The sequence below is a fragment of the Blastomyces dermatitidis genome (genome assembly GCF_000003525.1).
Source record: "Blastomyces dermatitidis ER-3 genomic scaffold supercont1.3, whole genome shotgun sequence".
Taxonomy (NCBI): Eukaryota; Fungi; Ascomycota; class Eurotiomycetes; order Onygenales; family Ajellomycetaceae; genus Blastomyces; species Blastomyces dermatitidis.
Window position 1 is genome coordinate 2,507,804 of NW_025544776.1, and position 19,415 is coordinate 2,527,218.

The following is a 19,415-nucleotide window of genomic DNA, read 5'->3' on the forward strand; positions in this document are numbered from 1 at the left end:
TCTTTATAATATTTCAGTTGAAATTTTTGACTGTGAAGAAGAAATGCTACTTCTTAAAAATGAATTAAAAGAATACAACTCTATTCAATGAAGAAAAGAGCCTGTATAATTAAATTCAATTGAGTTCAGACAAAGCAGAAGAAATGTCTCTGTTCTAGTATATACAAAGACACTTGAACAGTCAAAGATCTCTGAAGTAAGAGTAGCGGGTTTGAAAATGAGAGTTCATGAATACAAAGACTCAAGAATGAATCTCAAAGCTCAAACACAGTGTTCAAACTGTCAAAGATATGAACACTTTACAATCTCCTGTTTCAGAGACTTAAAATGTGCATTCTGTGTCAGAGATCACAAAACTAGTGAGTATAAATGTGAAACATGCTTAAAAAGAGATGAAATATGTGAACACACTCTGCTTAAATGCTTCAACTGTAAAGAAAAACATGCATCTAGCTCAAAAGAATGTATGTTTGCTCCAAGAACTCAAAAGAACTGAAGAAAAGATGAAGCTCAAAGCAAATCTAAAACTGAAGAGAATAGTCAAGTCAGTAAACTCACAACTGCAAGCTCAAAAAGAAGAAACTCTCAACTATCTAAATCTTCAAACTCTAATTCTTCAGCTAAATGTAAACAGAATTTGAATCCTCAAACTTCTGTTAAGATTAGAGAATTGAGAAATGACTCTGATAATAAACTAGATATAATACAAGCAGTTGAGATTCCTACTTTTCAGAATAGTTATAATCTACTATCTGATGATAGTGATTAGATTCTACTCTACTCTCTTTTAGTATGAATATACAACAAAAACAATAAAAAAAGTTTAAAAACTCTTCAAAAATCATATTTATTCAAAATAATGTGAATAGAAACTCAAATTGCATTTATTCTTGTCTTCAAATTGCATTTGAATAAAAAGTTAATTTTGTATTGCTTCAGAAGCTGAATTTTGATGCTGAGTAAAAATATGTCATTTCTCATTCAAGCTACTACTGCTTTTTACCTCAAAAGTCTGAGATAAAGTCAAGAGTAGTGATCTATGAAAGAAAGAGATCAAGATATCAATTTAATCTAAGATTTGATATCATGTCTGACCCTGATATTCTGATGAGTGATATTATAGATAAAGAAAATGAGTTTGATACTATACAGCTCATAAATATCTATAATGAAAAGTCATTGAAGGAAAATAACAATATCTGAACAATTGATAGAGAATTTCTGAACATAACTTCATCAAGAAACTCTATAATTGCAGGAGACTTCAATGCACATCATCTCTGATGAAATTCAGAATGCAAGAGAGCAGTGAGAGCTGATAATCTAGTTAAATGAATCTTTGAGCATTCAATGAATTTGGTTAATAAGTCTGATCAACAAACATTCTTTAGAAAAGGCATGAAACAGAAATCTATTATAGATCTAATCTTCATATCACAAAATCTAATGAAAAGAAGACTTGTAAACTGATTTATTGATTCAAATGAGACATCAGGATCAGATCATGAGATTATTCAATTTGAGATTGAACTGAGTGAAAAATAAATGAGTGAAAATCCTCTTCTCTCTAATCAGTTTAACTTTGAAAAAGCTGATTAAAAAGCAGTTGAAGAAAGCATAAAACTATTAAAATCTGAAAAATAAAATGAGCTATATTGAAATTCTGGTCAAGATATCTCAAATGAAATGCTTGAGAATAGAGTGAAGCTTATTACATCTATTATTCTAACAAGTGTTAGAGATAATATTTCAAAGAGAAAATCTTCTGAGTATTCAAAACCTTGATGAAATGAGAATATCTCATCTAAAAGAAAAGAATTAGCTACTGCTAGAAGAGATTGAAAGAATGATGTAATATCTGATAAAGAGTTCAAAGCTGTCAGAAATGAATATTTTTCAGATATTAAAAAGACTAAAACAGACTGCTGGAATAAATTTCTTGAAGAAGCACAAGAGAAGAAAGTTTTTAAAGCTTTTAACTATACTAAAACAAGAAGTGTAGCAAAACTTCCAACCTTAGAATATGAGTTTCAGAATGAATCATATACAGCAAACTCTTTTGAGAAAAAATGTCAAGCTTTTATGAGAACTCTCTTTCAATACTTATCAGATTCAGATTCAGAGAAAGAGAATATATCACTTCTTAACTATATTGATGAAAATGACTGGGAATGACCTGATCTTACTCAAGATGAATTAGAGTCAGCTATTTTCTTAAGTTCAGTTAAGACTGCTGCAGGGCCTGATTCAATTAATCACTTAATTATTCAAAATATATACTTCTACTTAAAGAATGAATATTTTAAGCTCTTTTTCAATCTCTTGAGAAATGGATATCATTCTGAATACTGAAGAGAAGTCACTGAAGTGATTCTTGCAAAGCCTAATAGAAAAACTTCAATTTCTAAGTCATATAGAGTAATATCTCTATTGAACTGTCTAGAAAAGGTTTTAGAAAAGATAATAGCTACTTGACTATCTTTTATAAGCTCTGTCAGTGATTCTCTTTTATTCAGTGAATAAATGAGGGATAGAAAACAGTGTTCTGCAATTGACACTGTTCTCTCAGTTGTTCATGATATTCAAATAGCAAAGCATGAAGATCTGGTCTCAACTGCAGTTTTTATTGATATAAAAGAAGCATTTGATCATGTTTCAAAGTCAAAGCTAATTCAGACATTGAAGATGTTAAAACTGTCACTTTCTCTAATAAAATGAGTTAACTGTTTTATGTCTAGAAGAATTATATAACTTTTCTTTGATGAAATGAAATAAGACAAGACTGAGATAAAAATAGAAGTATCATAAGAATCTTCAATCTCGCTCATTTTATTTGCAATATACACTGCATATCTATTCAAGAATAGAAATATGAGAATAGTGAGATCTCTGAGTAATGTGAATGATATTGATCTAGTCTACAGCTCAAAAACTATCAAAGAGAATTTGAAAGTGATTGAAGAAGCTGTAAAGAAAATCTTTGTTAGAGCAGATATCAATCAAATTTAATTTAATATGAATAAAACTGAGTTAATTCATTTCTTTTCTAGATTCAATGAGAAAGAACTGTCTCTATCTCTCTTAAATAGAGAGATTAAACCCAGTGTAAATGTCAAATGATTAGAAGTATGATTAAACTCCAAGTTGAATTTTAAATATCACATTCAACAAAGAACTGTCAAGGCAGAAAGGCTATTGAACAACATAATCAGACTATCAAATACAGAGAGAGGTCTATTCTTCCAGGCTATGAGACAGTTATATATAGCCTGTATTACATCAGTAGCTGATTATGAAGTTCAAGTTTGATAAAATAATCAAGAGAATTTCACTGAACTCTTTCAAAGTCTGTAAAACAGAGCCTTGAGAAGAATTCTGAGAGCATTCAAATCATCTTCTATTAAAGCAATGAAAATTGAAGCTTCAATTTCTCCTCCTGCTATTAGATTTGAAAAGGCCTGTATAAACTATGCTCTGAGAGTTATAAAGATGAGCTCAAATCATATTATCAGAGAAAGAGTCTCATCTTCATTTTCATCAATTAACTCTGAAAATGAACTGAATTGAAATAGATTTCTTGATTGAAATGAAAATGATTCTTCAAAGAAAATGTCTTCTCAACTTTACAGACTATGCTCTCTGATTAAAAATCAATTTTCTTCTTTAAATATTGAAAAAGTGAATCATGAGAAGTTATCTCTCTGAAGAGAAAAGCTTGAATCTCTTATAGACTTATAAATAAGTGAACTATTAAAAGAGAAAGAATATGAACAGCATTTGAAGAGAATTTCTATAATCATTATAAAAGACTCTATTCTGATTTATTCAGATGACTCAAAGAATGAGAACCTGAATAGATTAGACACAGGCATTGCTTATACTGAAGATAATATCAATTTTATCTCAGATTTCTGGAATCTAGGCTGTGAATCTGAAGTCTTTGATGCTGAACTATTTGCAATAGTAAAAGCTTTCAAACTTATAGAAATAAAATCTCAGAAAAGAGGAAATAGTTTAAAAGAGGCATGAATATTCTCTGATAGTCAAGCTGCTTTAAAAAGACTTAGAAATAGTCAGATTCATAATGATCAAATGAATCTTGAACTGATTTTAAACTCTGTTTTGAAAATTCAAAAGAGAAGAATATTAAAGCTGATAATTCATCTGCACTGAGTTCCTGCTCATATGAATATTCATGGCAATGAATTGGCTGATTCAGCTGTAAAAAAGAGTGCAGAATTAAACAGATCTATTTAAAAAATTGTGTTCTGATCTTTTATAAAGAGAAAAATAAAAGAATCTTGTTTAGACAAGTGAAATGAAAGCTGGCAGAAACAAAAGAAGAGTATACATTATTCAAGATTTGAAACAAAACCCAAGTGAAAATCTTGTTCAATTAAATGTAAAAAGAAAATATTCTCATCTATAATACAGCTGAAACTAGGACATGAATATTTCAAATCTTATATACAAAGATTTGATGATAGATTTGACTCAATAGAATGCTCATTCTGCAATACAAATGAGAACTCTGAGTATATTGTAATGCACTGTGCATTATACAATAGTCTCAGAGTCAGATTGAAAGAGAAGTATGATCTAAATCAATTAAATATGAGATTCTTATTCTCAACTGAGACAGGAATTAAATACTTAATAGACTTTCTATCAGAAACTCAAGCAGCTACAAGAAAATGACTAAAGTCAGAATTATCTGAATATGAAGAGGAGGAAATCAACCAGATATAGTCTGTTAAAACAGCTATATACTATCTTTTAATAATTTGTTTTATTACAGTCTTTCTTTATTTTATTTTTTTCTTTCAATTTCTTTCTGTCTATCTATTTAATATGTCTATCTTTAAGACTGTATTCTCTTTTCCTTTGTCATGATATTGTCAAATGGTTTCAAAGTATGAGATGATGTTAAAACACTGTAATTTGTAAACAGTTTTTGTATTCTGAGCTGGAATTTTCTGATTTTGCATATCTGAAATTGATGAATGTATAATAGTTAACTTTACAGATATAGAAAAAACCCTGAGAACTAAAAGTTCTCAGGTAGATGTCATAGTCTCTGACTGTATACATCTATAATTGAAGAATAATAATAATAATAACATCTTATCATATTAAGATTTAAGATATTATATTATAATGACAGCTTTCTATATTACTCTATTCAAAAGATATACTTAATATTATATGTTAATAACTACTGAATAACAGATTCTGAAGAACAGTAACTGAATTGAGTATTAATAAAGATAGTTAAGCAGTTTGAGATAAAGAGTGTTAATGAGAATAAATTATATCTGAGAAAGAAAGTTAACTATCTTAAAAATGAGAATATAACAGTGATACAAAGTCATTATATATAGAAAATTCTTGAAGATTTTGAACTGAATAATATAAACTCAGTTAGTATATTAATAATAGCTGAAATATGTATTAAATTCTTATTATTATTATTATTATTATTCTTTCATTATACTTATATACAAGCAGAGCTTATGATGAGTTCTTGCATAATATTAAATACAGATCAAGTGTTAATTATACAGAAGAAAATACAGATATTGAGACTATGTCAAGATAACAAGAACATAGAAAAATACAAAGAAGTGACAATTAGATACATGCGATAATAACTTCTCAGCTCAGAAACATAGAGTAATTCTTTGAAGTGATTTGTACATCTCTGTATTTATTAGAAATCTGAGGTGCTTAACTTCCGGATTTAATGTATCCCCTGCGGGTTTCGAACCCACGCGTCTTAGTTTCCCACGCCAAGGCGCTACCGGGTGGCCGCATTAACCATTCAGTCACTGAGGCTGTATTAAATTCTAATCTGATAAGAGCAGTAGTCTGAATAATGATTTTACAGTTATATAGTATTAATAAGAATTGAGATTCTTACAGTATCTGATCTCAAGTAGTAGACTGAATCTGATATTTACAGTTAACTATCTTTCAAGATATAACTTATACTTATATAAAGAATACTGATCAGTATTGAAATATATTCTGTAATATATTAAGAAAATCAAGAACTATAATATAATATATAAGAAAGAGAGTAATAACTTGAGTTCTGTTATATACTATGATTTAAACTGAGCAGAGATAGATTTCTAATGCAAATCAACTACTGACTATATTATATTAATAAATAAATCATCAATATTGTAGTAATTACAGAGATAAACATCTATTATTAAATTAATTACAGAGACTGAATACATTATAGCTAGTAAGATAGCTTATAAGATTATCTAACTGAGTGATATATTATATAATACTGAACTAGTGAATGAAAAAGTAAAGATCTGTTCAAGACTATAAGTTAATAATAAGAGTGTAATTAATCTAGTAAAAGAAGAATCTCTACTACACTGATTGTATTATATTAAAATAAGATATTATATTCTCTGAGATCTGATTGAAAAAGAATATATTATAATACTGATAAAACACATTAATTCTATAGTTAACATAGCTGATAACCTTATCAAGCCATTGATAAGATCAGCATTTAAGGAATTTATTAAGAAGATTGATTTGAAGAAGATCAAGAGAGACTAAGGTAATAATAATACAGTGTATTGATGAATTCTGTGTGTATCTATTGATTTTTACAGTTATCACTGTACAGACGCTTTTCCTAATAAGGAAATCAGGGTCTGATTGTTGTAATTAATATTATTGTGTTTTTGAAAGAATTGAGATAGAATGGGTGGAATGGTGGCAACGCAATTAGTGGGGCGTTGTAGTAAGGGGGTGTTGATGATTACTACATCTACCCTAATCACGTGCCACCCAACTTATTTATAGTTTCACCCTAGATAGGTTACAGTTATCCTCTAACAGTAATTTAAACCACGTGACATGGCGACGCAACCTCGCGTCGTCGCGACTTTCAGTAGTGCAAAGATGCCTAAATCTCGCCCATCGTTCAATCGCTGTCTGGCGAACCTATTTATGGCTCCTCCCTCCCTCCTTACGCATCTCCGGACAATTCAGTGCGCCCTCTTACAGTCTGAAAGCCAACTAAATCCCTGCCCCGTCTTCATATCTACTCTTCGATTCATTATGAATGGGACCAAACGAAAGAGCCCCGATGGGGTGGACATCTCGCCGCCCCCTATCAAACGCAAAGCGATAGGAACAGCGACCTGTATGTATATTTTCTATAGGAGTGCTCATCCCCAGGCATTGGTGCAGAGTAGCTGACTACCGTTATGTACTATGTTGAAAACAAAGCTGCGGCCAACTTCTTCACCCCATTATCACAAAAGAAACCGGAGCAAGTCACATGGAGGACCGTGAGGAACAGCTGCATTATTGGCAAATATCACCAAGAGCAGTCTCTGGAAGCGGTTAAATCCGGCGTGAAACGACATATTGCTGCCTTTGACCTCGTACGTTGAGAAGTTTTGGAATTATAAGGAGGAAACTATTTTGAATCTAAGAAGGGAATAGGACTCAACTCTGATCGCAACTAAATCCGGGAGGCGATTTGCGACAAACCAGCATGATTGGAAATGGTGGAGCCCGACTGTACCTGGCAAGTTAAAAGAACTGAACGATAAAGGGTTCGTGAGACTTTCCATCGTCGTTACAGTTGCCCTGTCAATTGCTAGGTCTCTTACCGATGGGATAGGTATCTGGTTGTCGTTATATCGAATCAGAAAGCCATAAGCTTGAAAAAGGACTTGAAAGGTGGCAGTTTGGAGTCCAAGAGCTTGTCTATATTCAAACAAAAGGTTACCGCAGTCATGCAAACCTTGGGCGTGCCATCCAGCATTTATGCTGCCACGGAGAATGATGAGTTTAGAAAGCCGCGCATGGGAATGTGGAGTGAGATGCTTGACGACTATGATCTAGACGTTGCTGGCTCATTAGATCTTGAACAATCCGTATTTGTTGGAGATGCGGCAGGACGCGAGGGTGACCATTCCTGTGTGGATCGGTATGTAACTCCCCACCAATTTGCCCTTTGCGGGGCTTTTTTGCAGTGTCTTTATATTGATGTACTCTATACAGAGATTTTGCAGCGAACGTCGGAATTCCGTTCAAAACACCTGAAGAATTCTTCCTCAATGAGGCTCCAAAGCCAATTTCGAGAGCATTTGATCCAAAGGCATATATTGTTAGCTCATCGGAAGCTGAACGTAAGTACACCATGAGAATCATATGAAGATGGAAGTGATCCCGTATGCTAAAGGTTGATATTATAGCAAATATAACTTTCTCAAAAAGGAATGATACCGAACTTGTCATATTTTGTGGGAGCCCGGGATCGGGAAAATCAACCTTCTACTGGAAATACTTAGAGCCCCTTGGTTATGAGAGAGTGAACCAGGACACCTTGAAGAGCGTAAGACGATGGCCTTACACACCCACCCACGCACACATTTGCTTATAGCGTTTACTCCTCTAACTCATATGGAATATGCTTACCTTTATTAATTCCACGCTTGAAGCGCCCTAAATGCCTCAAAGTTGCAAAAGAATATTTACAGGCTGGGAAGTCTGTGGCTGTCGGTACGCTTCACTTCCTATCAAATCTTCATTTTGCGGAGCGTTTCAAAGTATCGCTCACTCCTTTTTTTTTCACTTCTTCCAGACAATACAAATGCAGGCACAGAAACTCGTGCGTTCTGGACCGAGCTTGCAAAGGAGGTTAACGTTCCCATCCGGTGCATATATCTCTCCACCCCACCACAGATCTGCAAACACAACGATGCGGTGCGCGCAGCTAATCCTAAGATCGTATGTAACCCAAACTCTCTCCATCTCGTCTCATCCATAACCAGAAAGTTCTAAAAATCTGCCCCCGATGTACAGGAATCGTTAAATCCCGAATCGCGCTCCTCACTGCCTGGAATCGCGTTTGGTGATTTCCAGCGCCGTTTTCAAGAGCCAACGCTCTCTGAAGGCTTTCAGGACATCACTCACGTCGAGTTCAAATTCCAAGGAACTCCTGATACAAAGGAGGTTTGGGGTCAGTACTGGGTCTGACACTGCATTCATCAAAGCCTCGATCTTCTTCCCAACCCTAATCCCTCTGCCCTCACCACGGAGTTACACATACATATGTCGTTTATTTTCTAAACCTCATAGAGCCCATATTTTAGATCAATACAGATTAATAGACCGGTGTATAAAGAGGAGAAGCGTATATTTGCTCTATTATTGCAGGCGTCTGCTTTTAGAATGATCTTTGCCTAGGATGAAGTATATAGGGACCACCACCTTCATCGTAGATAGTTATGGTGGCCATTCTTTATAGAAGAATCTTATCCTCGATCTCGTCGGCAACGCAACCACCTGGTACATGTACGTGTAAACGGAATACTTCATCCCGTCCAATACCTTTATCGGAATATCACGCGCCATCGATGACAAGGTGCATATGATGGAGACCATTGCCCGTTCACTCACATATTCCCTGCTCCAACCCAGCAGCCAAACGGTGACGGACCTCACTGGAGTCGCGCAACCGTTCATCCTGGTTCGATGGGCCTGGATTACCCTACCCGGTCTAGTTGTGCTCACGAGGATCCTCTTTCTTTCCCTGGTCATGCTGTGCACGAAACGACACAATAATGTCGAAGTATGGAAGCCCTCCTCGCTAGCGTTGTTGTACCACGGATTAACTACCAAAGCCTGTTGAGGACAAGGGTCGTTTCACTCGGCTGAGTGACATGAGGCACTATGCGATGCGGCGAATGTCAGGGTGAAATTGGCGCCTTCTCGAGGCGATACCTGGGAGCTACAGGAAGGTGGAGATGCGGTTGATACGTGATTAGCGAATGCGAGAACACTTTCACCAAAGTGTTCTTTCCATCCCCGTTTCAAAGCCTATATATATCTCTCTCTATGCCCTCTTAGCTCCCCTTAGTACGTCAACGCCGTTTAACCCCGCCGCCCAGGACATCTATCACGCACTCTACGTTCTTTCTGTGCACACAACCAAGCCAGTTAATGGAATCTGCTACCGACAGCGGATAAGCAAATGGAAAAGAGACTCATTCATTACCCAACACAGCTACCCAGCGATAAGTGGATTATGTTCCTTCTAGCCCGGATCGATTGCTGCTATAGTTAGCAGTTCCATTATCAGAACGGGGACCTTCAATCGCTAGGTGAGGTGAGGTTATTGCAATCCGGTATCTAGGATCCATTCTCGTGGGCGATAGATATGTTCATCCATCTTCGACACTGAAAGCACTCCCACCACCACATCCAGACAGGCATTATCATCAGCAATCAGCAAAATCACCAACGCCAATAAACCGGGACTCACAAACCCCTTCCGCTCAGCCCAGAGATTTGAGCCCAATTTCCCCAACCAACTCGAAAGTTGAACGCTTAGATAAAATGCATGAGGAAATTATTGTTCGCGTGCAAACGAAACGAAACGCCCATACCTGTAGCCATACACTCCCCGCACGCCATCAATCCATCCATCGTACCCTGTATTATTTCCCCAGATATATTATTGAATACTGTGTCCAATACACAGAAAAGCAAAAAGTAATAATACATAGGGCTATGAATAAGAGTTTGTTGCAGGGCCTACATAAGTATGATAGCTAACAACTGCCCCTGAGCAACAAGGAGACTGGCCGGCAGGACCATGAATTTCACATTTTGTCTTGTTTGGTCTGGTTCTGTACATTTCTTGATGTGAGTCCCACCTAGACTGACCGTGTGACCGTGTCTGGGACCAGGACCAGAATATTTGATGATCTTATTACCAATTTGATTGATCCCATTACACAGTTTTAAGATTAAATAGTAGTCTCATACTATCTCAGTGAGACTTACTGTCTACTCTTATCACATTTTTCAAATAAGATCATGATTTTCACTTCTCAATTCAAATTATTTTTATTACTTTAAATGACTTTAAATCTTATTTGAGTATTATCAAAAAGTGATACTTTTTTAAAAATTAAAAATAATCTAAAAAAAACCTTAAAATGTCTAAAAATAGTAACTTCATACTAAGAATGAAACTAAATAAGATTAAATAAGATTACTTTTTTATTTTTTCTAAGTCATGATTCTATTTTAAGATCTGATATATAGTTACTTTACATGTTTTTTTAATAATTAGTCTCAGTGAGATTCATATTAAGAAATGTATAAGATCAGATTAAATGAGATTAAATGTGAAATTCATGATTTCAGTGATCAGTCTAGTTAACAGTTAATCTGAAAATAATAGAGTAAAGTAATTACATATATCACTGTCATTATTATATATATTGAGATTCAGAACATCATCAATAATAAGAGGTTTTAACTAATTGAGAATTATATCATAATTAACTGAATACATTTCACAGTTAATAAAGCTAGCTTTCACAGTACTAGATTTAAATACTTATAGTCAGACACTTATCAGATTAGTAAGAAATTATCTATTATTATTAGACTAACTGATGAGATTATGAATTTCACATTTGATCTTATTTGATCTGATCTTATACATTTCTTGACATGAGTCTCATCAGAATCAAGCCTTAAAAAAATCTGAAAATGAATCATTTCTGAGAGAAATGACATGAAAAATGATCAGATTTAATTCAAGAACAGTGAAATGAGAGTAATTTCTCAGAATAAACTGTGAAAGATAATCATTCTTTCAAAATCAGAATGAGACTGAGACTGAAGATTAAAATCAGTCTCATTCAATTCATTCAGTGATTACTTATATAATCAGAATTTGATAATGATTATTAATAATACTTATGAAATAACTAAATACATTCTTATACAAGTTTATTCTTCACTTTCTCATGAAAACTACACTTCTCTGATATACTGTGATCAGAGGTATTAAACTGTCTGATAATTTCATATTTTACAATTATAAGTTTCTTGATTGTTTCTTCTTATAATTGTTTCTGATAATAGTGATAAATATCTTAACTTGAGTTGAACTTTCACTTCATTCTCACCTCTATCAATGAAATTGTCAGAATATTATATATCATCAGTGCAACAGTTGAATATGTACTCTCAACAATTTTTCATAACTCTAAAATTGATTTGATATGTAAATTCATTGAATCATCTTGAAGATAGCAGTTAAATTCAGTTTTACAAGTATGTAGTTTTGCCTGATTTTCAGTTGCAATCAATGTATGTAAGTTCTGTTTCAAAGTTAGTATTATAGTTCTATATAATATGAAGTATTATCAAAGATTATTACCTACTAGAGAATTGTATTTCACTGTTTTCATATCTCAAACATCTGCTTGTTCAAATCTCTGATAGTTAATATTGTAGTAGTCTCAGACTAATCTCTCATTGAGTTAATATCTACACTTCTCAAGATTCTTCTCTGTTCAATCTTGAGAAGTGTAGATATTAACTCAATGAGAGAAATCTAGTAGAGCTGCTACAGCATAGTACTCTGTAAATGATTGTTCAGTTTTACTGTAGTAATATACCAGTTTATTTCTTACAGTAACAATAGTCTGCACTATAGTATTATCTCAGACTGAATTTCTTTTTAAGTGATTTAACTGCTTCTCAAGATGAGTAAATAAACTGTTATACACTCATCAGACTGACTGCAGTATTAATGTATGAGTAATTGAGACTGTCTTTATTATCTTATAAAACTGAAACAGTAAATCAATCATATATTTCAACTGAGTTTACTTCATATCAGAAAGTTTCAATATCTGAATCTTTTTCTGATCAGAGTGTTGTATTCAATGATTAATTATCTGATACAATTGAAGAGCTTAAACAGTTATTTTATATATTAAACTTCACTATATTCTAAAATTCTGTATCATATTCAGTGATGTGACTGATTTGTTTATTTATTAAATATCATGAAATCATTATTATTGTTTAGAGAAGGTACAAATTGTATTAACAATATTTCAAATCTGTGATATTTGAATTATTAGTTAATCTATTCAAAATTAATAGTAGTATTATTAAAAAGCATTATTAAAAAGCAATATTAAAAAGTATTATTAAAAAATATTATCTTTTACAAAGTAAATGTAAAAGTTACTTGAGTAATTACTTTCATCTCATTCTCATCTCAAGAATCAGTCATCTTATTATTCTTCATCTCAATATTAAGATTCTTTATCAGTGTTTATATCATAAGTTAAATCATATGAGCAATGTAGAAAATATAACCTTATTAATTATTTCAGAAATGCAAAGCTAATTTTTGCTTCAAGCTCTTTATCATAGTATAGTTATTCACAGCATTATCAGTTATAATTGTAAGAAGACTGAGACTAATATCTTAATAGTTATTTTTAATCACAGTCATTAATATCTCTGTTATATAATTCTCAGTATGACTACTGATTAATGATTCAAATTCAATTAATGTCTCTTAATAAGTTCAGTTCTTATTAATATAATAATATATAACTCTTATAAATGTAAGATTATTTATACTAGTTTATGTATTCACTGTGAGAGACACTCTTTGATGATTCTTCAACTCTGATTCTAGATATTATATATTTATTTTATAGTATGTCTTGAGATTGAACTGAAGACAGAATCAATGTGAAATATAAAGATTTAAATTAAGTATTTAAAGAAGTGTTCAGAATTCAGAGTTTTCAATTGATTGAAGAGAAAGATTCAGAGATATATATATATAAAGTAATTATTCACAGAAGTTATCAGATGAGAGTTATAGAATCAGAGTACTGATACATGATTATTTTCACATAATTTTCTTCAAATTAGAAAGTTAGTATTATTAAAAATCATTATCTGATAGAGTAACTTATCAGCTCAGTAGTAATTTTCTAATTATTTTTCTTTTATTGTCTGCATTCTGATAACTTCAGATGTTAGAAAATTTCTTCAGAGCTATGATCAGTTCATGATAAATATTTCTTAATAAAGTTACAGTGATTACAGCAGAGAGATAACTCTTCAGTAATCTGTAATATAATCTGTTAATAATTATTGTATAGTTCATCTCAGTATTTATGTTGAGTTTTTCATAAATTTCATGACCTGAAATCAGATATGAAGAATGAAGTGATTATTCATTATAATTGAAAGAGAGTATTCTGTGTTGAATTGTAAATAATATAAACTTTGTGATTCACAGTGATTTCTTAAAGAGTTTATAAATCCTCAATAGAAGTAAAAGAAGTGAAAGAAGTAAATTCAGAAGATATGATAATAATTTAAGAAAGATAATAATTTATTTTCAATAACTGATCACTGATGTATATAAGAAGAATTAATATAAGAGAAAATAATCTTATTTCTTAGCTTAGTTATAATTTTAGTACTAACTGAGATTGAATATCATCAATGTATAAAAGTAACTAAATAATCTTGATTAATCTCTGTTATATTTCTTGAAATATATTAATATTGTGAAAGAGAGTGTTACTAAATTATATTATCAGATAATATTATTAAAAATATATTAATATTGTTAATATTAATATTGAAAAAATGTTGATACTTATACATTATAGTGATTTGTGAATCATGATAATTAAATATATATATATATATATATATTATTTTTGACTTGATTACAACTTGTACAATAATTTTTAAAAACTTAAAATTAATTTCAATTATTAATAATTATGAACTTATAACTAACTAATATAAAAAGAAAAAAACTTTTTCTACTTATCATCTCTCTGCTCTTTCTCAATCTTCTTATCATTCTTTATAATTCATTTCTCATTCTTCTTCTTCTTCTTCTTCTTATCTGAGATGATAATTATCTTAAAATCTCTCTTCACTGTCTTCTCAGAGAAGAGTTTTCACTGCTTTCTTTCAGCCAGATCAACCTGTGTCTCAAAATTCTATATTTTCTGGTCTGCTGTCTTGAGTTTCATCTCAGTGATAAGCAGATTGACATGCTCAGAGAGCAGAGCTGTCTTCTCAATATTCTAAATCATGAAGTGCATTTAAGATCTGAATAAGATCTTAATTCTCTTCTTCTCTATCAGCTTCTGCTAATCAATTAGAGAACAGAAGTGTTATTAAAAATTATTATCTCTTAATAAATAAAAAACTTATCAGTTTTGACTTCTTTATCTTCTACTTTAACATTCTCTTAATCTTCTTCTGCTACTGCTTATTTACAGTAACACTCTTCTTCTCTCTCTCTCTCTTTATGTTGATCTCAAATCATTCTCAGAACTTCTTCTAATCTTACTACTACTATATAAGACTCTTCACTATCTTCTTCTTCAATCTCTCACAGATGACATTATCTGTATTATTTCTATACTTAGTTCAGTCTAAATCTATCAGAAGTATTACTTAAGATTGTTATTATTCTACTCTCTTACAGAGTCTCTTCAAGATATTATAATATATCTTACAATCTATCTTCTCTTACTTAAACATCTTCTTCTTCTCTCTCTTTAATCTGTGATAATACTCACATGCCTTGATAATCTGCAGAACTACAGAATATTTGAAGAGAGATAATATAATTAATTTCAGTGAGTGTTGAAGAGAAATAAAGGCAGAAGAGACAGTCAGAAATAATATAATAATAATAATAATAATAATAATAATAATAATAATAATAATAATAGTAGTGATAATAGTGATGATGATAATAATAATAATAATGATAATGATGATGATGAAAGAGAGAGTGCATTGAAATATATTACTAACTTATCAAATATAAAGAGACTTAAAGATAGACTGGCCGCTGAAATCATGAATTTTATGTTTAATCTCATTTGATCTGATCTCATACATTTCTTGGCGTGAATCTCACTGAGACTGACTATTAAAAAAACATGTAAAGTGACTATATATCAGATCTTAAAATGAAATCATGACTTGAAAAAAATGAGAAAGTGATCTCATTTGATCTCATTTAGTCTCATTCTTGACATAAAGTTACTATTTTTAGACATTTTAAGGTTTTTTTTAGACTATTTTTAATTTTTTAAAAAGTAACGCTTTTTGATAATGCTTAAATAAGATTTAAAGTCATTTAAAGCAATAAAAATAATTTAAATTGAGAAGTGAAAATCATGATCTCATTTGAAAAATGTGATAAGAGTAGACAGTAAGTCTCACTGAGACAGTATGAGACTACTATCTAATGTTAAAACCATGTAATGGGATCAGTCGAATTGATAATAAAACTATCAAAAAATCCGGTTCTGGTCCCAGACACGGTCACACGGTCAGTCTACTTAAAGAAAATATTAACAGCTTTCAGCAATGTACAGAAACAGCTACAGTGTTATATAGTAACATTATCTTCATTCAATACATACACTGTTAATATTCTTTGTATACAGTTATTATATAATCTATATCAGAAATACATGCAGAAAACAGATCTTCATTACTAGAATAAATAATTGCAGCAATTCTCTGTTTTTATATTATAAAAATAAGTTATTCTCATTTCTTTCTTCTCTCTTTTCTCTTCTTCAATCAATCACTAATTTCAAGCTGATATGAAAACTATTAAAACACTCTCAGCAATTCTCAAATTGAAGAGTATAGACTAATCAAATTTTAAATATAGAAGAAATTAAATTATCTTCTACAGATTCAATTATTCATTCTCTCTTAAATAAAACAGCAGTTATGTCTCTCTCTTCTCTCAATCAAATAAAATATAGCCTGTGAAAAGCAAGTATCACATCAGATTATAATGATCAACACAGTCTCAGCATGCAGAGCTGTATATACACAGCACATACTGAACTGAAAGACTGTGTGAGTTGTGAACCAGCAGCAGTATCTCAGAAAGAGCTGTGCAGTATAAAAAAGCTGCAACTCTCAGTTATATATACAGAGAGTGAATCACTGCAGTAAGTGTATATGTATTAAAGTAATGCTTTTTAATAATACTTAGTCTCTAATATAATGAAACTAGAGTCTCTCTGTAAGATTCATTTCTATCAGAAGTCAGAGAATCTTATATTTCTCAAGATTATCTTTATACATCTTATTCATCAAATCAATGAGAAAAATTATCAATTTCAGTGTTCTATTCTTGATATTATTCAAGTGATAGTAGAGTTCACTCTGATCACACTTTTTAAGTGTATATATTCTAATTATTCACATTTGTATAGATATATACTGATTATTTATTAGATAGTATTAAGATAATGACTTATTACAGCTGTATTACTCTTACTGTAAGAGATACACAGTTAATAATAAATATTACAAAGACTCTGAAGAGTGAGTATTTTAAGAATACTACAGCTCTGTAATCTTGATTTTTTTTTATTTTTATTTTTTATTTTTTTCTTTTTCTTTTATTTTTTTTCTTTCTCTTTCTTTCTCTTTTTTTCTTTCTCTTCTTTTTTTCTTTCTCTCTTTTTTTTTTTGTTGTGATTTTTTCTTGTTATTTTGTTTTTTATTTTTTTATTATTTTTTGTATTTTATATATTTTTTTAATTAAAATGATATTAATTATAATCTATATTCAGAAAAGTAATAATATTTGATAATACTCTCTATTGAATTTTCAATAAATGAGTACTATGTTATGATATTATATAAGTGAGAAATGATTTCATAATCTCATTTAATATCATTTTCAATAATAAGATCAGAATGAAAATGTAACTAAGAATTTAAATATATTCTTTATTTGAGACTAGATTTTTATTTGAAAAGTGAATCTGAAATCTTTAATATTTAAAATAACATGATTTGAAATCAATGTAATGAACACAAACTATAATCAGAAGTAATACTTTTAAACAACATAATAACTGTAAAGTTTAATTCTAGTCTCAGATATGATCACACGGTCAGTTTAATTATTATAGTACTCATATCTGTAGTAGATAATCTTATTCACTATCTTTATATAATAATGCTTATACTGCTGAAAAGATACATTATTAAGAGATTATAGAATATGACTTATATAAGATAAGAATCTAAACAGAATAATTATATAAAGATTACAGTATTAAATGAATTCTTCTACAAGATAAGAATCATGATTATTTATTAATAGTAGTTAATACCTACTTATTTAACACTTTTTTATAATTTTATTGAACTGCTTGATTCATTCAAATTCAATTCTATTATTTATAAAGCCAGACTTGAATGTAATAATAATAGAATTATCAGATAAGTTAAAGTATGTATATTAATTCTCTAAATAAATCTTTAATTTTATTATAATTAATGAATTCAATACTATATTATCTACACTAATACACTTCATCACTGTTATTAATCTACAGAAGTATAATAACTGTATAATAGAATTTATATCTTTAAAGATAATTATAATTCACTATTCACATTCTTCTTCTTGAAATTCCACCATCCGCCCCACCACGAACTCGCTCGATTTTTCGAATAAGAACCCGCCGATAGATCCATTGAAAAGCCCTCGATCATACGAGCATTTTGACCCCATCGCTGACCGCATACCCCGTGTGGTGGTGGAGTTATTCAGCCAAACGTGAACCAGACGTCGTTTGAAACTCCTGTGTGGGATTATCCCCCATTCTCCCCTACCACACCACAACCCCGGGCCAAAGTGCCATACAAATTGTAAGGTGAAGAGACCTAGCCATATGCACCAATCTTCTCGATTTTGGAAGATCCCCAATCTGTAGTTGTGGAGATATCTGAGGAGTGACCTCCGCGAAAACCCTGTCCATCTTTGATGTTTCCAAACACCAACACCAAGTCCCACCCTTGTACCGCCCTTTCTAATCTGGCCCATCCCCGGCAGAAAAATACAAAAAGATACCTTGACAATAATATCAAGCACATAATCAACAGCCACTTCTGAAGTGCAATCTCTGTAATCTGTCTTCAGTGTATCTAGACATCAACATCAAGTCTCACCCTCATATCACTTCTCTCAATCTGGCTCATCTCTGACAGAAAAGTACAAAAAGATACCTCAGTAACTGTACTCAATACATAATCAGCAGACACAACAACTATAAAATCAGTATATATATCTTAAGATCTGACTGAGCCTTTGATCCCTGTATAGTGAGATATATTAAATCTAGTTTTAATACCTCAATATTCAATAGATTCTGCAAGAAATTGAGAACAGCAACACTAGATTTCTATTGAATTTGAGAATTAACTCTATATTAATATAATCATTGACAAAGTCTTCTATTTTGAGATATAAATAACCAGTTTCTCTACATTCTGCTGACAATATTTATATTATTATATAGAAACAGACTTATATTCTCTATAATATCAAGACTCTGAAGAGAGAAAGTCTTGATAGAGAGTATACAGTAGTGCATATCTTAGCAGTTTCTATCTCATTCTTCTGCAGCAGTTAATGCAATAAAAAAAAAGATCTTAGAAATAGTTTTTTACTTCTCTTGAAAAAGTAAGATGTTTTTCTCTGGGTTTTACACAATATTCTTACAAAG

General features: G+C 31.2%; 1 protein-coding gene across 1 annotated transcript; it reads right to left on the reverse strand.

The window, feature by feature from the left end:
- Positions 1–18,295: 18,295 nt before the first annotated feature.
- BDCG_02962 (uncharacterized protein) lies at positions 18,296–18,733 on the reverse strand (the record flags this gene model as incomplete). Its single annotated transcript, XM_045418552.1, has 1 exon — positions 18,296–18,733. One exon carries the CDS (start codon positions 18,731–18,733, stop codon positions 18,296–18,298), a length of 438 nt encoding a protein of 145 aa, XP_045275091.1.
- Positions 18,734–19,415: the final 682 nt, after the last annotated feature.